The 24,641-nt window shown below is 39.8% G+C and overlaps 1 protein-coding gene and 1 long non-coding RNA gene across 4 annotated transcripts in view; one reads left to right on the forward strand and one right to left on the reverse strand.

Moving 5' to 3' along the window:
- PRKN (parkin RBR E3 ubiquitin protein ligase) overlaps positions 1-24,641 on the reverse strand; it is a 1,295,868-nt gene that overhangs the window by 821,408 nt on the left and 449,819 nt on the right. For all 3 annotated transcript variants that reach the window (XM_059401391.1, XM_059401390.1, XM_059401392.1), the window contains exon 3: positions 23,153-23,390. In XM_059401391.1, the coding sequence (XP_059257374.1) occupies positions 23,153-23,390 (238 nt within the window). The remainder of the gene's footprint in view (positions 1-23,152; positions 23,391-24,641) is intronic.
- Positions 12,025-13,399, forward strand: LOC132017523 (uncharacterized). The gene is made up of 3 exons (XR_009404310.1): positions 12,025-12,110; positions 12,207-12,325; positions 13,250-13,399. It is a non-coding gene; the product is annotated as an uncharacterized LOC132017523 (long non-coding RNA).

The raw sequence follows: 24,641 nt of genomic DNA on the forward strand, positions 1-24,641 counted from the left end.
CAGCCCTTTCAGGGACCTCACAAGGCGAACCAATCAGGGTGGAAAGAGCCTGCAGTGGGAGACCGCCGATAAAAATGGCCTTGAGGTTGTCTTCCTTTGGGCTCTATAACATTTAGCACTTTGATCAGTCACTATTCTATACAATCTAGCTGTCCTGGGACAAAAAGCTAAAAGCAAACAACAAAACTTCGCACTTCCTGGTTGCTAGTTTTAATCTGTTTTCCCAGCCTCTCTACGAAGGCCTGATCTTGGGAGCTGCTTCCCCAAATCTGGCCTCATGGGACCTTCGAGCCAGGTCTGTGGCAACAAAGATTCATCCCAGCATGCATTTGTGGAAGAGAAGAAATGTATAACAATGTGCCAGTTAGTGTCATTAATCCTAACTGGTGTCCTTTATGGTTCAACCGGAATCTGGCTTTGCTAAGGAGCTCCTGTTCATAAGGCAGGAACAGGTTTCCCAGCACTTCTCCGTAAAGAGCCAGAGAAGAGAAATAAAATTATGAAAAAAGGCAAAACCGTGGAAAGTACAATATATTTGCTTTTATCGACTCCCGAGTATGAATTAACTGATACACCTATATGATGAATTCTTCTTTTTTTAATGAAATTTTCCAACAAATACTGTTGGAATCCTGCTCTGCAGGTGATACCAGAAGTACAACAACTGCTGTGAAACATCTTCCCAGACTTCATACTCCCATTCTTTTCTTCGTATATATGACCCACTGACAGGCTGGCAGCAACATTTTTAAGAGGAATTTTATCTTTTGCCCAAACTCTGGAAGAATTAATGAGTAATTGCTACATTTCTCATAGCTGTCCAGTATTTGGAAGCAATCAACTTATTTCTATTAAAACAGAAATATGAAGAAAAGCAAAATACATCCCAATATATCAACAAAAAGAAAAACAATAGTTGGAGGAAGGAGGAATACTCATTTGCAAACAATAATGTACTTTAAAAAATCATGACCCTGTAACTCCCTTATTCACAGGAAAAAAGCCATGCCCCTAAAGGTCAATGAGTGGTTGAGTTAATTGTGTCCAATTTTCAATGAAGGATAAAAACAAAAGACTAGGATGAATCCCATTAAAAGTAAGAAATAAATTAACCCTCAAAAGCACATTTTCTTAGCTAAACTGTCATTCAATTAATCATACTTTAAGACTCATATTTTGAGAGTTTTCAATCACATAAACCAATTCAAAAGTTAACTCTATAATGATATTCCGAAGGATGTGGTGGACTACTGCCTTAGAGATTTTAAAGAACTGGACGGATAACCATCTTTCTTAGGGACTTTGGACAGTTTTACTCGAAAGCAGAGAATTTTATCCATTGACTTTTTGAATTTCCTTAAAACATCAGAAATTTAAAGCAGAGAATGCATGTTAAAGTTAAAAAGCTTGACTAATTATTTTGTCCATCTTACCCGTGCTACAATTTTATCAAACACCTTTTACTGTACCCTGAAAAATCACTGCTAACCCCATCACCATCATTATTTTAGCCAAGTACGTAGTAAAGTATAACCAGATTTGGACTTTAAGAGGTTTTTGACATAATTTAGAATGGCATAATAATTTTATTATGAGTAAATTGTACCAAACTTCAAAAATATAATTTAAAACTGCAAAAGCCACCAATATGCAAGAAAGACATTGATACTTTCATTACTTTATTCAAACAGCTACAGAACCGGGAAAATGAATTGCCACATAAAGTGACCGAATCAGAAGTATAATGAGTTCAAGTAAAGATGAGATCATTTTATGGAGATAAGTTTATTGGAGAGGTAGTGAATAAAGGAGTAAGAATTGATTAAAGTAGAGAATATTAGCACAAGTTGTAATATCTATTTCTTATCCCTACTTATATTCCTAGCTGTGGTTTGGTTTAAAAAAAAGTGTATGAAAATGATACCCAGGATTTATACAGTTTCACTTCAACTATTCTCCTATCCCAAAAGAGACCTACTTCATGAGAGTATAAGCTACTGTAGCATGCTTTGCTTTAAACTTAGAATACTTCATCATAAGAATGCTTAAATTGTAAAAAAAAAAAAAAAAAAAAAAAAGCCATGTCTGATCATATGGAACACACTACTATACACATTATTCAACATTATTCAACTCCACAGACAGCAATGATCTTGAAATTCAGCATGTCACCAATGACACCAGCAAACTTTCTCATGCAAATATGCCAGATTTTCTTCAATTTAGATAGTGACATTTTATTTAGTTTCAGTAAAGTAGAATTCTTTCTAGGAGGAATAAAAAAGAAGCCAGACTTCCTAGTGCTTCTCCCCCGCACATGTACCTGTATAATTTATCAGTCTCCATTCGACCATAATTTATTTATTCACTTATAACACATCCCTTGGCTATTTCTAAAATGGACTTCTATACTTAACATTAAGAGGTTACAAAAGAAATGTTAAACATAAGAAGAGATCACATAAAAACAGAAGGACAACCCAGGCAGATACACAGACTACTACCACGTCTTGATTTCAGCGGTGACCCTCCAGGCACCCAGGCCAGCATGTGCAACAAACAAACACTGGGCCATCTCGTCTCAGGGCGGGGTGGCTAGTCCTCATTGCTGGTCTAGGATCCCGGAGGAGAAGGCCTCCTTCCCCAAGGAAATGCAGCTTCCCACAGCAGGAAGGATCATTACCTATTTGTACGGAAAATAGAAAATGCAACCCTGAAATGAGGAAACTAGTTCAGTTCTTGCTGAAAGCAGGTGATCTAAAGTGACCCTCCCAGCAGCAGAGGAACAGATGTTAATTTTGATAAAGTACTCTTTGTTTTTTCTCATTAGTCCCCTCCCCTAAAAATCCACCCAGGTATTTCCCACTTACGAGAGATATTTACACAAATGAGTTGGCTCTGAGATGTAATCCTTTCTTCACAAACAACTATTAATTCAGGCAGGAATGTGTTCTGGTAATATATTCACAATGCCTTGCCAAACTGAGAGAAAACATTCCCATGTACAAATGCTTTCACTCTCTGGTCCCAACAAACCCCCGAGTTCCGTGCGGACAAAAGCGACTCCTCTACGCTCTCCGCTCCTTGCCAGCCTCTCCCCAACACACCGGCGAACGACGTTCAACCTCTGTTTACAGGAAAGAGACTTAAAAACAATAACATAATTAGATACATTCATGAGGAATAATTATGTCATGTAATGATGACTGTTCCCAAAGTCCTGCTGGATGCATGAGAGAAAGCATTTCTCTTCCATGCGAATCCTGCAGACTTGCCGGAGGTGAGGAAAGGCGACATTCTCATCAGAGTTAAAAGCACACGCTATGAACAGGGTCCGCCACATGGCAGTGACTGCAATAAATTACCAAGTGTGTGTTCTGTTTTCGGCGATGAGCTCGATTTATCATTTTATTGAAAAGGTTCCATTATGCTAATGTCTTACAAAATCACATTCTGCTGTTGCTGGAAGGTCATGAGGGGACATAAATTCTTACATTTAGAACCAAGTGGTTGTACAGCAGTCACAGTTTCCAAGGGTTAATAAGAAGCCATCAAAGTACATTCAAGGACTTGTCAAAGGCAAGTCTTTAGGATGCTCTCCTAGTTAATGGGAGGAAAAAGGGATATTATTCCAGGGTAAATGTTAAAAACAACTAATGCTACAAGAAGAAGGGTATCCAAACGTGGTTAAGTATAGTGGTGATTATTTGAAAAAAATCTCTTCATCGAAATTTTGATTTACCTTTGATTTGAACTATCAGTAAAACAGGCACATACTAAATAGGTCTCTATCTTATGGTATTTAAATTACCTGGATTACCTACCATCTTCATTTACCATTTTCAAAAACTTTCACAAATAAGTTTTTTTTTTTTTAGAAAAAGATTTTATTTATTGATTGATGGAGAGAGAGAGAGAGATCACAAGTAGGCAGAGAGGCAGGCAGAAAAAGAGGGGGAAGCAGGCTCCCCACTGAGCAGAGAGACCACTGCAGGGCTCAATCCCAGGACCCTGAGATGGTGACTTGAGCCAAAGGCAGAGGCTTAACCCACTGAGCCACCCAGGCGCCCCACAATAAGTTTCATAAAGATCTATCAATATGTGCATAACTAACATGCATATTTTTGTGTAACCTCATTGTGTCTATAAGGGTGTTAAGATTTTTGACTAGTCTCAAATCCCACATTTGAGTTCTCCAGAAAAAAGAAAGATGATGAGCTAATTATTCAATGCAAATCAGATATTATTCCCTAGAGTAAGGTTTTGTTTCCATCTTTCCAAGAATTATTGATTCCCTCCAATCACCAAGGACTGTGAACATAACCCATGAATATATTGTATCAATAATTTGTAGTTATGGGCAACAACTGTCAAACAGCCGAGTAAAAACACATTACAACCAGATAGCTCCCTTTGGACCAATTATTGTAAATCAAAGCAACACTGAGGAAAAACAGTTGCTCTTTAGAAATACTTGCCTGGTGTATATTTGGCATGCAATTTTCTAATGCAGCCCAAAAACCAGGCTGTGAGCAACAGTAACCATGTTATGGGATCTGGCATTCTCTCTTACCGTGCTCAGTTGCTGAGTGGTGATACAGTGTGAGTGTTCTTGAAGTTCAGGAGGCCTTTTGGAATGAATCACTGGTCACATTTTGATGCTATTCCCAAGCCAGGTACAGTCCAGGGCCAAGCATGTTCAATCTTATGGTGCATTCAGGTACAGAAATGGAATGACATAACATGCTCGTTCATGACCTAGAACTAATCTGACGGGGTGGGGGGGAGCTTTAGAAATAGGTCTAAAATAGCTTGGAAATCCAGTTCCAAAAACTGTGTTTGGGGGGAAAAAAAAATGAACAGATTATATAACTTCTTCACAAACTCAAATCACAGGGTTTCTCACCAACTAGCTCCGACCATATTAAAAGTAGTTTTTCTGTGGCTGTTGTGATTCCTGTTAACTGGTGAGTTATTCGGTCGAAGGCAAGGCCATGGAAAGCAGACATCTCTAACTTAGGAAACTATTACTGAGGTATTTTACAAAGACGGGGGGTTTGTTGAAAGCCTTATACTGAGGTGGTAGCTCTTGCATCCAAGTATATAGGATTAGTGTTGATTTTACAAACTAGATGAAATCTAAGCATTGGCCAGTGAACCCTGTGATCCAATTCAAAGACAATGGATTTTTGACCAAAGATCTTGGTTCAAATCTTAGTCTCAACATGTTTTAGCTGCAGGATCTTGGACAAGAAACTCAAATCCTTACTCTCGGTTTTAAGGGAAAAAAAAAAATTGTTTTTTTGGAAACTACTAGCTAAGAAATATTTGAAGAATCCATGTTCACATAATTAAAGTGAATCTCTGGACACTCTTTGGAGCTGTTTAAATAAACTGGATTTAAGAAAGAAAAAAGGTTATGTATCTTTTCTCAGATATGTCAGTGCTGAATATGTGGTAAGATTTTTATTTTATATTTTATAACAGAGTTGGGTTTATTTCCCCAAAAGACAGTACTTAATCTGAATTTATACTTCTCATATTGGTTTATTAAGTAAGCAAACATTACACCTGCATGACATTTAAGTTCATGAAAAATATACATTTGTACATTTGTATTTGACTAGATTGAATCATAATTCTGGCAAAGGTTTTATAGTACTTCTGTTTTGTAGTATGTCAGCCAAAACAGAAGTTCCTAGATCCTTATATAACTTAAAACCTGGACCAATATTAAGTCAGACTATTCAATGAATAATCTTTGGATGGCTACATAGCATCAATAAATAAACATAATTTTAAGTTTTTGTATTTTTTATCCTATATGGTACAAAATAGCGATTTCTTAGGTCATGCTAATTCAGTTTTATTTTTGCTACTATAAGAAATTGGACCTGTAGAAAACTGTATTTGTGAGCTTTGCCACTCTGCAAAAATTCTTGTGTCTAACAGTTTTCAGTTACCTACCTCCTGGTTACCTCTGTATAACAAAAGTTGTTATTTTGGTTAAAAGTTGTAATTAGCTTGGGTGGCTGACACTAGAGTAGAAGCAGTAGCAAGAGAAAAATACAGCTGTGCAGCCAAAGCAATGGGATGAGTGTTTGATTTTGTTTTTAAAGGAAGAAGAGCATAGTTTTTCCCCCTAAAACAAAGTGGCAGTTTGTTACAGAATATGAAAGAACAGAGTGGAAGAAAAAAACTTGAGAAAATAGAAAATACAGACAGCTGTAGAAAGTCTGAGGAGAGTGAAATCCACTTTACTTTATTCATAATACTTATGTCTAAAAAGAAGTTATGGCAATGAATTATGGAACACTACATCAAAAACTAAGGATGTATTAGATGGTGACTAACATAACACAATAAAAATAAACAAAAAAGAAAAAGAAAAAGAAGTTATGAAGTTATGTTAAAATTAGTGCAAAGTCTACCTAGTTTTGATGGGTTTATTCCTAAGGTAATTTAAGGGCCAAAATAAAGGGAGCTCATAAAACCTATGTCATCAAATATTATATTTATGCAAAATTAAAATTAGACTTTTCCTCTATCTAGCTGATAAAGTTCATGTTAGAACACCCAATTTTCCCCATCCATGCGATCTTCCCAGGTATCATTCTATGTATAACCCACCAGCATAATCTCAGCTCAGTGTTGATTTTACCATATTCTTTGATAGATAATCTAAAAAGTCAAGTTTCTTTACTTGTAAATTAGCTAAAGTTCCTTTTGATCATCTTACCTACATTTATTTTTAAATATTTTATTGTCATTTTGTTTAAAAAAAAAAAAAAAAAACTATCCAAGTATTATTTCTCGGGTGCCTAGGATTTTTATTATAACCAAATGATCAAACCCCCTCTGATAATTTCTTTGATCTTGACTTCCAGAAATCAGACCTAAAATTAAAATAAAAATTTACAATAATGATTTCAGCATATGCCTTGCAATTATAAGCGTCTTGGAATTTCCCAGAGGGTACCAGGAGAGAGACGCTAGAAATTCTGGGTTTGGTGTGCTTTGCATTTCTTGATTAGTGCCGCATCACTGGGGGAGCGAGGGACAGAGCAGCAGAGGAGAACCGGCCTCCCTAGGTTTGCTTTGTATGGATCAAAATCCCATCTATCCACATCTTCCACAAACTGATCCCTTTATGGGGGAAGGGGGGCCTAGAGACTGATCAAAGCCCATGTTGCCTATTATATGCTCTTACCTTACGGGGAAACACTGACCAAACCCTTATAAAATAGTTATGTACTGTATCACCAAGGGGACTGTTATGCCCCCCATTCTAAGATTATTGGTCACTGTAGAAATCCGATCATCCTTTTATTATTATGAAACCAGTTTGTGCCTCCATTTGAGGCTTGCCTGGAAGCTCTCTATAAAGCACAGGACTGAGCTTATATCTTCATCACAGAAGGACGGTCTCAGGCCTCAGGGAAAGGACTCTGCCAGGTGCTTTGAACTACTCAATACTTCAAAGAACAGACTCTCAGGGCTGACACCAATGGAATGAATTAGGATTTCCAGGATCATTTCAGCCTGGAAATAGATGTTCTTCATGAAAGCAACCCACTAACCTATGATCCAACAAGACGAGAATTAATTACATGAGAACTACACTGATGAGGGAAATCTAATTATGGCTATTTGTTTTGGACATTATTGGTACTGCTTTCACTGTTATATTTTTATGAATATGTGAAGGTCTTTTTCTTCTTCGTTTATCTCACCTTCAGTTTAGTGGACCACGCTTCTGTTTACTGAATTAAACATTTATCAATAGTCTCCGATTTTCACTGGCCCTGAGAATTCAGAAGCAAATGCTTTCACGGAGCCTCCTTACTGTTCACGGCAGCACGATCATCGGCACAGATCCGGTAAGAATTTGTTCTCATCTCACCACAAGATAAGCAAACAAGCAGTGCAACACAGAGTCCTATCTGGCAGCACTTCTCACTTCATAAGGTATGACAGCACACTATTAAGAAACAATAACCAACTTTACTTGTGTAGCCAATCCTACAAAGCCGGAACCAAAAAACAGGTTTGGTACAGAGACAATAGAGTCCCACTCATGGTCATAATTCCTATCTTATGTGAGAGACAACCACAAAGATTATGGCTTATTGTCCTAGAAGACATCAACTGGTGCTGTATCCTATTCGGCCATCTAACCCTAACATTTCATCATCATCGTGCGCGCACACACACACACACACACACACACACACACACACGTTCTCTCCAGTGTTTTTCTACACAAAAGTACAGAGTATAGTACAATATAACCATAACCAGATAAAACTTATTAAAAGATAAAAAGATAAACTGATGGTTTGTCCACTTCTACTGACCCTCAAACTGATCACATGGCATCAGCCTGATTCCTTCATAGTAGATCTACTCACCCATGTTCACCTGTTTGTCACTGTTGCCAGAATGAATTAGGACTTGGGAATGGTGAATAGTCTGATTTTGATATTATCTTCAATTATTATCTGGAGTAATTCTGTACAGAAAAACTTTCTTCAACCACTATGATTATTAGTTACTCTAAAATAAAATTCTTATAGAAGTTAGATAAATTATTTTTTCAAGGATTTAATTAATTAATTAATTTGTTTGTTTGTTTATTTATGAGAAAGAGAGAGCACAAGCAGGGGAAACAGCAGACAGAGGGAGAAGCAGGCTCCCTGCTGAGCAGGGAACCCAATGCAGGACTTGAGCCCAGGACCCTGGGATCATGACCTGAGCTGAAAGCAGACACTTAACCTACTGACCCACCCAGGTGTCCCTCAGAGAAGTTAGAGAAATTCTTGTTGTTTTTCTTTCAGTGAACAATTTTCTGAGTACAGTTTTAATGCCCTAGTTATTTTCACTGATTTTAATACAATTTGATTTTTTTCTATAAAATAATTTTAATAATTATATTTAATACTCCTTTTTATCTTAGACTATTCCATCTTTGGATAATACATCTCTGTTAGTCCATGTGTCTTCCATTCATCTTTGATGACCTACACAAACTATCAAACAAGATAGCACCTTAGATGTCCACAGTTCTTCTTGCATCTTTTCTATCCTGGGTCTAACTCTGCCATTCTCCAAGCATTCCTGGTTCCTTTTAGTGGGACGCAGTGCCAAGAAACCAAAATTTGAGTGGCCATAAACATACTATTCATTTATAGGCTTGGAGGAGTGATCTAGACGCTCTACCTGAAAAAGAGTTGGTGGGGAGCCGAGGAGGACGCCGGGATAGGCTGAGCTAGGAAACCCCGACCCACAAGAGCTCCAACAGTGCCTGCTTCTCAACGCCGGGATAGGCTGAGCTAGGAAACACCGACCCACAAGAGCTCCAACAGTGCCTGCTTCTCAAAGTCACCCGTGAAGCCATCAAATATAGGTTCTCAGGCCTCAACCAATAGATCTACCTATTGTTTATAAAGAATTTGGAAGTCAGAGTATCTTATAATTTTGACGGCCATAATTACAATATTAAGATATTAAGATATCTGTTTGTCTCCGACAGAAACACTGGATGTTGCTTCATAAATCTGAACATCTCCCACAACTTAGAATCATGGATGTGAATGAATTACATTTCCTAGTCTCAAAGGGCCATCAAAGGATTAATGAATAAATGATGTTTTATTCATTTAATACATATTTATTAAGCATTTACTATGTTCCAAGCACTGTGTTAGGTAGTGCAGACAGCCCAGCGCAGGACGAAATCCGGTCTCATGAAGTTCACTTCCCAGCGGGGCTTGTGGAAACTGTGTGTGCCCCCTTGGTGCTTACAGTCCTACTGTATATGGGAAAGCTCTCCAATTAACTAAGTTAAAAGGGAAAACTTCTTTTTATTCATATGAATAAGAAAAATTATTTGCCATGAAGTCTGAAATGAAAAGATACCTATGAGGGCGCCTGGGTGGCTCAGTGGGTTAAACCTCTGCCTTCGGCTCAGGTCATGATCTCAGGGTCCTGGGATTGAGTCCTGCATCTGGCTCTCTGCTCCGCAGGGAGCCTGCTTCCTCCTCTCTCTCTGCCTGCCTCTGCCTACTTGTGATCTCTGTTTGTCAAACAAATAAATAAAATCTTTAAAAAAAAAAAAAAGAAAAGAAAAGATACCTATGGAAAAAATAATTTAAAGAGAAAGTGGAAAAAATAAGTCGGAAAAATTCTAGATTGTTCACTAATGAAAGATAATATAAGGCTCTGATCTGTTTCTCTGTAGTAAGTAGGAAATGATACAAATGCATGATCATACAGTCGCCCTAAATTACTAGTATGTCCTATCACTGAAGATGTGCTATATTTCACTGAGATATAAAACTTCTTACTGACAAAAAGAGAGTGGATTAAGCAAAGGACAAAAAGCTGTTGTTCTATTTTAGTAGAATAAGTTGACACATGAAATATGGCAGCTATGTTAGTAGTATTAAGTAACCTATAAAATAGTTAGTAATAGACATAATCTTTCTCATTTTCATGAAAGAAGATCCTGTATGGTCAATTTGAAGCATGCTGTCTCATCACCCATGGGGAAATTCTCGTTCCTACTAATATTGCTCTATATTTCCCCAAAATTGTATTTATTTTTCAAATATTTGATACACCATGAGAATTTCAGTGATGTCATCATGAAAGAGTAAATGTAGTAAAAGAATATTATCAAATGATTCCACAATTTTTTGAAGAGAGGTGACTTCACAGCCGTCAGCCAGAAGTCGGAGAGTTCTGGCTGGCTCTTCATCATCAAAGCGATTACACTGGCAACAGAAACCCATACAACACGCAGCTTTTATAAATAATTACTCAGGCAGAAGTATCACTCACTAAAGCTGTGCCTTTCCATACTTTGTGACACTACAGGAATTGCACACAAGCAGCCGCAATCTGTGAAGGTTGGCAAATCAGACTTGCCTAAGCCAGCACTCTTGATTAAAATGTTTGCCTTCATCTGTCAGCAGGTTAGTGAAGTGTCTTCTCTTCAAAAGGTAGGACATCATGAAGATGTGCATACATCTTTTTCTTGAAGTTATGTGAGGGTAGGTCCTTTTAGACCCATATAAAGTTCCATCATTAGAGTCACATAAACATCGGCAGCACCCAGTTTCCAGCATGTTCTGTGTAACGATTCTGGTCCGAAAACGCATGCTCAGGGGATCAGTTCTGAAATTGCGTGTTCCCTCCTCTTGGTCATTGAAAGAGAAGCTCTGTCTCCATTACTAAGCTCAACAGTAACCTGTTCTTAAAGTACTCTCATCTGTCACGTGTTAGCAGCGCCCCGCTGAGGTCTCTGTGGTCACTTGTGTGATCAGTCCCCGGCTAGTCTGCTCCTTCAAAACACTGTATGGAGCTAAAGGGTCCTCTGAGCAAATTCCAATAGGGGAAAAAAAAAAAAAAAGAAAAAGAAACAACATCCTTTTTTTTTTTTTTTTTTTGGTCTTATTTAAATTTCCTTGCTATCCAAGTGGTTCCCAATGATTAAACACAGATAATGAAAACTGAAAGATTAATCCTATTTTTTGATGGAATATTCCAAAAGTAGTACATTGCCTAACAGAATATAAGAAAAAAAGGTCTACACAATTCATAGCTGGAAAGTGATGACAATGTAGAATTTTAGGAAAATAGCCGTAAGAGGTTTTGCTGCCAATGTCGTTCTTCATTATCCTAATACACCGGCTATGCTAACTTGTCCTACATACATGCTGGAAGTGGTCAACACTTAAAACTAAATGTTAGTCAATGAATTAATCAGCTGCAGTGAAATGAAGCCCCAACTCCAAAGCCACACTAAGAACAAGGGCCATCTGGGGAGCAGACGTCTCTGATACATGACATGGGGGCAGGGCTGGGTTTTTCTGGTTTCAGTCAGGTGTCTCTGAATCTGTAAACTTGGACTGATTTCAGACCCAGGCTCAACACCAGGGCGTCTGATCACGTGAGCTGGAAAGAGACGGGACAACAAACACAGCTAACGGTCATTAACGTTTAGTTTCTGCCAAGCCTGGTTCGAAGCGCTGGTCGCGACCTAGCAGGAAGGAACGACATGGCGTGGGGGACGCCATCATTCATGCATCAGACATGCGGAAACGGAGGTGCGGTGCCTTAAGGACATCAGTGTTTCTCACACCTGACTATGCACTGTTTGCTTAAGGATCTTTTTTTAAAAAACAACGTTTCTGATTCAGTAGGTGTGGGCTGCAGCCAGAGACTCTGCATATCTGACAACGTCCTGAGCAATGATGACACGGGTGCTCGACAGACCACCCTTAGAGCAGCAGAAAGTAAACTGGCGAAGGTCACCGAAGCGGTAAGAAGCAGAGCTGGGATATGGCTTGGTGAGCCTGGCTCCAGAGCTCATCGCCACTACACTCAGCATCTGTGTCACAGACATGTCACACGCTGGGGTAGGACATGCCCTAGGACCAGAACAAACGCCTGTCACCTCTTTCTACAGCACCCTCCAGCAAGCGTAGGCAAACATTTATTAAGTGCCTACTGTATAATGAGCACTGTGGCAAACACTTGGAATATACAAAAACATGTTGCCTGGCTCAAGGGATTTTTTATTTAATCCACCAGACAAACAACTGGACATTTGATTCCCTTCTAATTACAATTTCATTGATGGAATATTCTAGTTAGTTTAATTATCATACACAGAAAAGACAGAGCATCAACTTTCAAAGAATCAGAGGGCTTTTAACACACCTTTAACACCAAAGGGAGTCAATATAATTCCATTTCTGAGGATTGAGGAAGAAATTCTTAGATATTATAGAGCTCTTCAGGGGCATCATTTGAATAATTAATTAAGAGCAATAGATTTAGAAGGGGCAGGAGTTTGGGCTTGACTCTATGGAATTATCCAGAAAAGTCATTTTAAAACAAAGTCCTGGCAGGGTTTTGGGGGGGTTGTTTTTTCATTGTTTTTGGGGGAGGGGCATTTTGTTTTTGTTTTTGTTTTTAACTTATCATGAGGGTTTCAATGGGTATTTTGCTCATTCCTATTTTCATTACATAGGTGGAACAAAGATTCTTGAATAATGTGTAAATTTCTTGGAAGCTACAGTTCACATAAAATAACACTTTCAATAAAACATTCACAAAATTTCCATTAGTCTTTATTTATTCAGAACAAATTTAGAAAGTTTTTAAAGAGTTTATTATAGGCAGCCAATTTCTACCATTTAATCTGTAATTTTTCTCTTTATCTTCCTTCTAACCAATCAAGAAAATGGAATCCGCAGCTTGGCAGTGTTTTTGGCCCAGTCTGCATTAATTAGAGCGCTCCAGCGAGTCCCAAGACGGACCTCACCAGCTATAAATATCCCGCCTCAGCTCGCACTCTCCTGTCAAGTGCAAATCTCCCCATCTTGGCACATGTCCAGCGTCCTCTGAAAGACCTCAGAGCTCAACGAGTGAAAAATGGAGATGCTTTACTTTGTGGGCAGTGGGTGCCCCAGAGACAGATGACCGTAGAGCACGGAGCCTTCAGAGCACGGAGTCCCGCCAGCCTCATGTGTTCCAAGTGCGGCTTCTCCCTTCCCTCTTAATCCCAATATTACTCTGCAGACGTGACTACGGCAGAGTGAAAACATCCGAGGGCCCCGGCAAGTCCCACTGTCATTTCCCACCACTACCCCTACAGTTCATTTTTAACCGCTTATATTTGACGACAGACCATCACAAACCACAAAACACTTCTCACAGAGTCCTGTGTGCCAGAAGAGGCTGCACCAAAAGCATGGGGTGGAAAGGCTCGCCTCGGTTTGTCTTCCTGTTTCCAGCAGGTAGCCCGCTGTCCCCGCGGCCAGCAAGTCACAGATGAAGGGAAGTGCTCTGCTTCCTCACACGGACTCTGGGCTTTCCTCCCTGTGTTCTCTGTCACACAGAGAAGGACACACTGGCTCTCCTTCCAGCTCTACCTGCCCACATCACTCTTCTTTGCCAAGTATTTCAGAAAGAAAATGCAAGATGTGGGAACAGTTTCTTAAACATCAGAAAACAGGAGAGATGTGACAAATAGTTACCATGGCCATTTTGGTCCATGAACATTTTTTGGCGTCTGGAGCTCGACCACAGGGACCCGTCTCCCTCAACCACCATTGTACTGTCATCAGACCTCCAAACGTGTCATAGAACCAGCCTGAACATCCCTTCAAATTCAGGCACTTTTGAGTGTGACCGATGCCTCACCACCTCCAAACCCCCAGCCTCTGCCGACCACAGACAAGTCCTTCGTGTCTCTCAAAGGCCATCGAGGATGCCTACCTTAGCCTCCTCATCCTCTGAAGCCTGCACTGCTTTGCTTTGCTGTGTTTTTACCGCTCATTCCATCACAACTGGAATTACAATGGAATTGTAATTAGAAGGGAATCAAATGTCTGTATATCTTCTAAACTGTGAGCTACTTGAGGGTCTGGGTCTTCTTAGCCTCTGTATTACCTGTTGCCAGTGTATTACCCATAAGAAATTCTCTGACGTTCCAGCCCATGCTACAAAATGGATGGGCCCTGAAGACATTATGCTGTGAAATAAGCCAGTCACAAAAAGATAACTACAGTATGGTTTCACTCATATGAGCTTTCTGGAGTCATCAAATTCATAAGACATAAAAAGTAGAATGCTCACTGCCAGGGGTTGGGGGAGGAGGGAATGGAGAGTGGTTTCAAGGACATGCAGAGTTTCAGTTTGGCAATACAGAAAAGTTGTTGTGCAACACTGTGACTATCCTTAACTCTATCCTTAACTCTACCGAACTGTACACTTAGAAATAACTAAGATGGCTCCCATTGTGAGTGTTTTACCACAGTGATTACAGTAATAAAAAGTACGCAGAAGGCAGACTGATGAGAATGGCAGGAACTAATCATTTGATGGCTTATAGTGCTCTGTGTGGACGGCTTAGTTACCTCTAACCGTCCCTTTACCAACTTGTGGCTTCCTTGGGGTCAGAACTGTCGCCTGTGCTCTGCACATCCCACGGCACACTGTGCCCCGCTGTCCCTGTGCAATGATTCACCATTTCACCCACCATGTGTGAGAAAAGAGGTGAAGAGTGGTCAGGGCTCCATTCTGTATGTTGAGGAAAACTTCTGGCTGTAGGACAGTATGTCTGCCGCCAACCATGTTCCAAGTCATGCAAGTTCAGAGTATATGGGACTCCATATACTTGAGAAGCACACCGGCAGCGGGACAGTGAAGCCAAAACGGGATGAGCGATTGCACTGCAGTATATGGAGAGCACCATCAACAGGAAGGAGCAACTCGTCCTGCTTCCCAAATAGTGGTCAGACTTCTTGGGAAGGAACACAGGACTACTTCCCCTCCCCTCAAAAACCCACCCCGAGATATGTCACGCTGGCAAAATATCATTTTCACTTATAATATTGAAAGCGTGTATTATTGCAAAAATGTCTATGCCGGAGGGAAAAAAATAAGTTCTTGGCAAAATCACTGTATTTGTAATAATTTCCTGTGATAGCAACTTTAAGTTGCTCTTGTGTGACTGCCAAAATCTTGTTGTTTCAGGGAAGGCTTACACAAGGGGCGCTCCTAAAGCTATCCACTCCACCAAGAAATTCACAGCCTCTGGCTCCAAGTCATTAGCATGTCTGATACACATTTTCAAGTACTTGAGATTTGATTTGGAATAAAAAGAGAATTAAGTCTGAAGTTTATCACTTTATTTCATTAGTAGGCCTCCATGACTGATTTGTATTTGGCAGGTGTTAACTAATTTCTAATCCCGTAAATAATTTTCATCTTGTACTACACTGAACCACTGGCCAAAAAAAAAAAAAAAAAAAAAAAAAAAAAAAAATGCTGATAAAGAACACATTCTCTAATAGTCATGGTCTATCTACAGGGTGTATCCAAGGCTCAAGTCTTAACATAAATTTCATTTAATGTTTTAACACATTTTATTTCTTAGAGTACTTGTAGGTTGACAGCAAAACTGAGCAAAAAGTACAAAGTTCCCATAGAAGCCCCCTTCCCCAACACACACACAGCATGCTCTGTTACCAACGCTCCACACAGAGGAGTGCATTTGATGTAATAGTGACCCCTACACTGACTTAGCGTTATCACTCTGTAGTCTGTAGTTCATATCAGGGTTCACTGCTGGTGTTGTATCTTCTGTAGGTTTGGTAAATGTGTAAGGACGCAGAGTCACCATGACATTAACAGAATAGCTTCTCTGTCCCCCCAAAATCCTGTGTCCTGACTATCCATCTTTCCATCTCCCCAGTCTCTGGCAACCACTGATCTTCCACTGCACCCACAGTTTCCTTTTTTCCAGAATGTCATATAATTCGAATCATATACTATGTAGGCTTCTCAGAATGCCTTCCTTCACTCAGGATTATGCACTTAAATTTTCCCATATCTTTTCATGGCTGGATAGCTCATTTCTTTTTAGCACTGAACAGTTGTTCGTTGTCCAGATGGACCACAATTTTTCTGTTCACCCATTGAAGGATCATAGTTGCTTCCACGGTTTAGCAAGTATAAATAACTATGCTGTAACATCTGTATGTGGTTCATTGTGTAGACATACATTTTGGAGGGGCGTGGGGGGGGTGAGCCCAGTGATGGGTAGTACGGAGGGCACATATTGCATGGAGCACTCGGTGTTACATGCAAAGAATGAATCATGGAACACTGTATCAAAACCTAATGATGTCCTTTATGGTGACTACCATAGCATAATTTTTAAAACAAAATGAAATTAGATACAATAAAATATATTTTAAAAGTTCAATAAAGATTTTAAAATGCCTCAATAAAAAAATTTAAAAAACAATCCTTGGTAAAATCTTGCCTTGTCTGGATCAGTTCCTCAAATAGTCTGATGCTATTTCCTATCTCTAATGAGGATAACAACATTGTCCACCTGATACAGCTTCTACAGAACTAAATAAGACATTTATGGAAGCAGTGCTGAGTGCCATGCCAAGTACACAGCAAGCACTCATAGATGTTGGCCATTATTAGTGCCGCTAAGTTCTTGATGTTACAGGCATTAAAGTGTCTATGATTCACAAGTAGCCGATTCAAAAGCTGACTTAGCCAGTTCCCTAAGTCGGGTCACTCTACTGCCTTGCTCAAAAGTCTTCCAGTGGCTCCCTTCTCACCAGGGTAACACTTGAGGTCTACAACACCCTATGCAAATGACCATCTTTTTTTTTTTTTTAATTTACTTACATTCAATTAACCAATATGTAGTACATCACCGTTTCAGATGCAATGTTCAAAGAGTCATCAGTTGCGTATAACGCCCAGTGCTCCCATCTTGACCCCCTTATGATTTCCCTTCTTCCTACTGCTTCACACCCTATCCCTGCTCAGCCATGCTGGCCTCCCTGCATTCGAAGCATGTCCTGCCTTGGATTCATACCTGGCTTTCCCTCTGCCTGAAATCCCTCAATGGATGCTCTCCTGAAATGTCACTTTATCAGAAAGGCTTTCTTAGCGCCTTACACAAAAGAGCACCCCTTCCAACACTCTCTATTCCCTTTATTCTCCTTAATTTTTCAACAGAGGACACATAATCACTAGTTATCTGTTTCTTTGCTTATTAGCTGCTCCCCAAGTAGAATGAGATCCATTCAGGTAGACATTTTTTTTGGTTTTATTTTCTGCTCTAGCCCAGCACCTAGGATTATGCCTGGCACTGAGTGGGGACTCACTGGCTTTTTGTTTACGTAGTTAATTAACTGTATGACAAATATTAGAGAATACTCCTTTTTTTTTTCTAGGCCCAATAACTTCATATAATCTGATCGTCAGGGGGTGATGAATGACACCTCATTAAGGAAACAATGACGTAACATGATAGCTGAGTTCATGCCTGGGTTCCCTGGAGCTCAGGAGTAGCTTCCTCAATGTTCTTATTCAAATGTTTATAAAATAATGTATTTTATACATTCACAATACTTTAAACAATATAATTTCTTATTATTTAGGACTGTGCTATTCAAAGCATGGCTGCTGGAAGCACACTTTCAGTCTTTGCCCCAGGCTGAGTGGGCTGGGCCCAACCCTCACAGGACTCTGATGCACTTCACAGTTTGAGAATCACTGCTCTAAGGGTTACATAAAATGAACCATTTGAGTTCTTTGACTTCCCCTTATAAATATATAAGGATATATAACATGCCCTAGACTCTAAGTAAAAATCAAATTGAATTGGTTATTAATGTAGATCATGGAACAGTCCATCACGTTAATCAGTTATCTTTTGCCATCTATAAATATCCCAAGGGACACCTTCCCAGATTTCATAAGTTCTAATTTTTTCAGCTATTTGTGTGGCTACCGCCTAGCTACTCGCTGTTTAGAGACTCCTGAGTTCAGCACCTAAATTCCTCCTTGTCGAATCTGAACACTCTAGAAACATCAAGAAATGGGTTTAACTTTTTTCAATTTCTTACTTTGAGGCACAGCTTTTCAAACATTTTGTAACCAGGGATATCCTTCTCCCAAAATGAAATGTGTTGTTGATGGGTCATACAGAAAATTGCTAATACGAGACCGCTCTGGCTGCCATGGGTTGACTTGGTTTGTCCACCTCTCTTGCGCTGACCTGCCTCCTTCCTCCCACCTCTTTGAGGTTGGTAGGCAGGACCCGCAGTTGTAAGGTTGGCAAATCCCTGCTGTAGGGCATGGTTTCTCAGAGGGCAGTCAGCACCAGGATTTCTAGGCCTCTAACCCCAGCCAACTGAATTAATAAGCATGGAATGAGCATCCACAGATGGTTCTTCTGCACACTGGAGTGAATCACTTTTAGAAACACTGAACTGTCATTTCTAGTAAAGAAAAATAATCACAAAGGGCGTACTGTCCACAGTCATTTCAAATAATCCCAATCAAGCTACTGCATTCATTCAAACACTGAAATTCCCAAGATATTTGAAGAGGGTGAAGTCAAATAACTTTAAATAAAACACTGGTTCTAAAAGTTCAATACGCAGCAATTATGATGAATGGCCTACCAGATTTACAATTTTAAGTAATTTACTAAATATTTAGCATTACTCTTCTGGGATATTTGGGGGGGGGAAACTATAATAAACTGGATAGCTATCCTGTCCTTAGTGAGAAGAAGTATATGCAGAGGAACTGAAATACATAATTGAAAGTAGTAGAAGATATAAGGATATGATTAAAAAGGAGATGATTCCTCCCAGGTTGGAAGATGAAGGGAAGACTGAGTTAAGTCTTCAAGTTGACCTACGGTAATTCATTTCTCCTTTCCCTATCCTTTCCAGATTCTACATAATTAGCACACCCTCTCACACAGCAAGAAGGGTCCCAGGAGAGCTCAATCCTGGCCTGGGGGTAGGGAACGGCAGAAGCACATAAGGATGCCAGCCATCTGGTACATCCACAAGTGGTACCATGGCCAGTGCCCAGCCCTGTAAAATACACACAGTGAACAGGCAGTGGGTTAATGAGAAGCGATGACCAGAGAGAGGTCAGATGTAACTCACCGAGATCATGTGAGAACCAAAGTCTCCCCATGGGGCGTATAGAAATCTGAAAGCACCAGCTATGGTGGTGGTGTCATTTATAGCAGTTTATGTAAACCCTTGTTTGGATTGAAAGAATTATACATTTCCATTAAAAATACGAAATGAATATTAAACATTAGAATTTTCTGAGAGCCTACTAGTACCTCTCTCAATTCCTAGAGTGAAAGAATATTTCTTAACTAAAAGTATTATGGTTTAGAGAGACAATCAACTGAAGGTGACAATAATTCTAAAATTATTCAACATAAAATGAAACTGAAGATGACTAGTGACAATTTTATAATAAAATAAAACAGTACGATTTGTCCTTAGTCTTCAGGTAAATACCACTGACAAAGATGTCAGAGTCAGATACATCAAGAAACTGAATAAAATGTATGAATAAATACAAAGTATAATTATTCTGCTAATATTATTAATGTTCAGATGATAAATATAAAGGCTTGCTTTTGCTCCAAACACATGAATTTTTTAACTTTTGAAAAAAATTTAAATCCTCTTGAACTAGTTTGTCATTACAAAAAAATAATAAATCCAATTTATTGATCCATAAGTAAATATTTCAATGGTATATAAATATATAATTTAGTTATAAATATAAAACTTAGTTATATTTAATGTAAATTTTAACTCTCAAATATATCCTGCTTAGGCAAAATATGTTATATGGTTATCCTACCATAAAGAATATATATAATTGTTTTGAACTTTGTTTTGAAACTTTGCATAAACTGTATCTTACTGAACATTCCTCTGTAATTTATAACCCATTATAAGAATAAAACTGATTACTTATCCATTCTACTATTTAAAGACAGCTATGTCATTTCTATCTTTTTGCAAATTTCAATGATCCTTATTGGTCATCTATTTAGAAGTTTCCTCATGCACTCTGAGTTCCAGAATGTGAATATCTGGAATTTCACTGATCATTATGAAGCTGTGAATTAATTATTATGAAGCTCTCTTTGATGACTAAATCAAATGACATTCCCACCATCATGTATGAAAGCACTTTCTGCCCTAGATCCTAACCAATGCTTGGAATTGTCAGACTTTTAAATATTGGCCCATCAAGTAGGCTGCAGTGATACAACTTTGTATCTAAAACTAATTTCTCTAATCAGTAATGACACCTTGAACATATTTCCAAGTTAACCAATCATTGTCTTCTCCTAAATGTCATTTTATCTACTATTTTGGTCCCTCTTATTTTGTACCCATCAAACTAATTGTTATTGTGTTTTATACCAATGTTCATTTAGACCGATCCACATTTACCCTTGGGTTTTCTAAGCATCATCTCTCACAACCCATTTTGTCACCCTGGGCTCAAACCCACTCCTCCCCATTGTAAGACCTTGATCAGTTCTTTCAGACTGGGTACAAATACTCTTAGTGTTTGTCTGAAAGTGTTTTTATTTCCCTCTCACTCTTGAGCAGTATTTTTGTTAGGAATGTTGGGTTTAGAACTCTGAGTTAACAGGTATATCCCTCAGTCATTTGATATTACTCCAATACTGTTTTCCTTCTATTATTCCTGCCAGGATCCATTCAAATTATTGTTCCATTTTAAGTAATCTCTTTTCTTTATTTGAGTTTAAATTCTTCTTATTTTCCTTGATCATTTACTTTCTTTATAAAGTGAATTTATTTTTATTTATCCTGATTAAAACCAACTGTGTGTTGTTTTGTTTTATTTTGTTTTATCTTGCTTGGGACCATGTACTCTCAAATCAGAGGACTTAACAGTCCTGAAAAATTCTCCATATTCTCCTGGAAAATGGTCTCTCTCCTAGGTCTGTATCACCTATAATGAAACTCCTATCAGAAATTTTTTTGGCCATCTCTTCCAAACTCCTAGTCTCTTAAAAGCTTTGCTTTACATTTTAACCTATACCACATTTGGGGCAATTTCCCCATATCTATCTTCCAGTTTACAAATTCTCTCTTTGGCATTGTCAAATTTGCTGTTTTAACCTATCCACTTTTTTTTTTTTTAATTCCACTAGATAATATTATGTTATATTTAATACCTCTTCTTCTATTATACTTGTTTTCTGTTTTAGGTTTCAAATTTATTATGCTTTAATTAACATAAAATGTATTTGTTTTGTCTTTTGTTTCAAATTGTAATTTTATTTTCTTAAGTCTCAGGGGAACCTAATCTTCCAGTTTGTGGTAGATGCTTACTTCTGCTCATGACAGAATATCCTTTTATTTGAACTGTAATATTTGACCATGTGTGCCCCTTGACTAGGGCATGGTTCCCTCTGGAGGCATGCAGCCCATGCTTCCTGAATGTTCTCTAGGAATGCTTTTATGTACACTCTGCTTGAAACATCAGATGCACCACAAATCTGAGTCCAATATTTGCATTAACTTCCCATTCTGGATCACATAGGTACTGTTTAGATGGATCTCATTTTCCCCACATATTGCATTTTTTTCCCTATTTCTCACATTTTTTTTTTTCCTGTTTCCTAAGTGCTCAGTGTATGCAAAGGTCAGAATTCCTCCCCTCCACAACCTTGTCAAGACTTCCAGAGTATCAGGTTATGCACTTAAACTCCAAGTTTATCCATTCCTCTATTTAAAATGTGTTATTTCTACATTTCCACTTGTCCTTGGAAATTATTTTTGTAATCTCATCTATGATTTTTTTAAACTTTATTAAATTTTACTTAGTGAAATTAGCAAGGGATATTTCATATATTTTTGGCATCCATCTTTCTGGTTCCCAAATTCTTGGACTCTGTGAAAGCCATCACAGCCCAGAATGGCCTATATCCTCACTTACTGTATGTAGGAGAGAAATACATTTATGCCTTACAAAGTCTGTTATAAGGCATAAATGTATTTTATGCTGTTTTTATTGCTGTTTATTTTATTGCTGTTATTTTGTGTTTTCTGCTATACATAGTCAAAATAAAAAAAATCCTGTTATACCTTTGACTATTTAGATTGGAAAATAAAAGACCAAAGGAGATGCACTAATATTGGCAAAATAACAAAGGGATTGCCAACCTTGCTAAATAAAGGCAGTTCTGAAAAGCACTGTAACATGGAGAGAAGGAAGAACCCTTCACGCTGAGGCTGTTATCTGACATTACAATGCGTTGCCTTAGCACCTGCAAATGACTGAAATTCCCTCTGAAGTTCTCTTTCTGCTTTTTCAAATTCCCCTACATCATCAGAAGCATAATAAACCAAAATGCATTTTAAGAAAATAAGAAATAGAAAAGAAAGACAAAAGTGGAGAGACATACATGCACCTTAATGACCTATTCTGACCCCAGCTCAATGTGTCACGTCCCCAGCACTCCTACTTCCTCAAAATAACTAACTAAATAAAATAAAACACTATTACCCTGGCCTGACATCCAAATTCATTCTTAACCTGAAAGCCCTGTTCCACGGCACTTACTAAATATATTGACCTCAAATTTTATAGCCCAGTGCCATCCTTCTAATGATGCCTGCTTCTCGGCATCTAGAACTTAGGGAGAAATGAGTCCGTCCACACTAAGGCCCTTCCCTGCGGAGGCCTGCCACCCACAGCGCTCTCCTGGTGTAGACAGAGTCTGCATAATTACCTGGCCTTTGAGCTGGCAGGGTTCCGGTGTCGTCACTGCTCAGGATCACGGCCAGACCCCCTGAGCGGGACGGCAGGACGGAGCTGCTGAGGTCCACGCGCGTCAAGCTCTCCGGCTCCCTCTCCGAGCCCACCGTGGTGTCTCGTGGGCCGTCCTGTCCAGGGGCCTCCCCTTTTTGGTCTTCCCTCCAGGGTCTCAGCACCACATGGACGATGCTCTGCTGGTCCAGGTCACAGCTCTAGGTGGGAGCGAGGCAGAACGAGACGAGAGAGTGCAAGCGTTAAAGGCCGGGTAAGGTTTGACCTGTCCTCAGGCCCAGAGCACGCCCAAGAGCCTCAAATCTGTTTAGACCCAAGGTCCCACACAGTCATGGAACCTGAGGAAAGAGCCACGTGTGGCGGATGGAGTTGGATGCCCTGCCCCTGTCAGCACGTGTGCATCTATGTGGGCTCCGCAGTCCTGGGGCCATGAACCAAAATGTGGGCATACATGGACCCGGCGACAGAAAACTAGAGTGACAGTCAAAGCAATGCGAGATCGAGCGGGTCCGAACTCTACACGGGGCATATGTAAGCGTGGGGACAAGCAGTATTCTTTGAAAATTGATTCACTTCAGAAGGGACGTGTCGTCCCAATCATCATATATCAATACCAGCCTCCGTCTCCATTTTAAAAAGCACAGAGAGTTGCTTATGGGCAATGACAGAGCACTTTACTCCACAGTTTAAAAATCACTGTGTTGGTGGTGGATGCCACACGGGCCCCTGTGTCACCAGCACACACAGCCCCGCGGCGACGGGGAAGGAAGCGAGGCCACACCCAGGCCGGCCCACCCGACAGCCGATTACATGCAGCGGACAGCGGCAGAAGTGCTGTGTGCCGATGCACTGACGTGTGTGAACAGCACACTGCAAACCTGACCAGAATGAAAGGTCGAAGCCAGATGATTTGCTCGGACTAAAACTAGACTAGACCAAAGCCCGGCCTCAGAGTATCTGCTGGATAGAAAATCACCCGTCTGTCTGTCTGTCTCGGCCCTCCTCCCTCATAGACATGACCTCGTTCTCCCACTAAACCCCCGAATTTCAATTTCTACAAACCACCTGTAGTCACGCTCTCATCATAGCCATGTCCAAACAATGCCCCACATGCCCAGCGAGGCTAAAGGCAGTCCTGACTGGCCCCCACCCTCCCAGCAGGGCTTGGCCGCTGTCGCCAGCAAACCCTGCATCAGCACTTCCTGCGGACACACCACTGCGGACTCAGAAGGTCTCAGGATGCCCGCGGGCCTCGATCCCATTTCTGGGTGTCCCGTGCCCCAGACCTCTGTCACGTGGACACGCTTGCTGTCCCTGCCACCTGTCCTCACAGCGCTGGGTGTATCAGGACGGCTCTGACTCAGCAGGGGTTGCTGGTTGTCAATCTCCATCCGTTAGCCTGTCCCCACCTGTGTTCCCATTTCTGGCAAATCACTGCCCTCCCCCATGGT

This window comes from Mustela nigripes, chromosome 5, assembly GCF_022355385.1.
Source record: "Mustela nigripes isolate SB6536 chromosome 5, MUSNIG.SB6536, whole genome shotgun sequence".
NCBI classification, from domain to species: Eukaryota; Metazoa; Chordata; class Mammalia; order Carnivora; family Mustelidae; genus Mustela; species Mustela nigripes.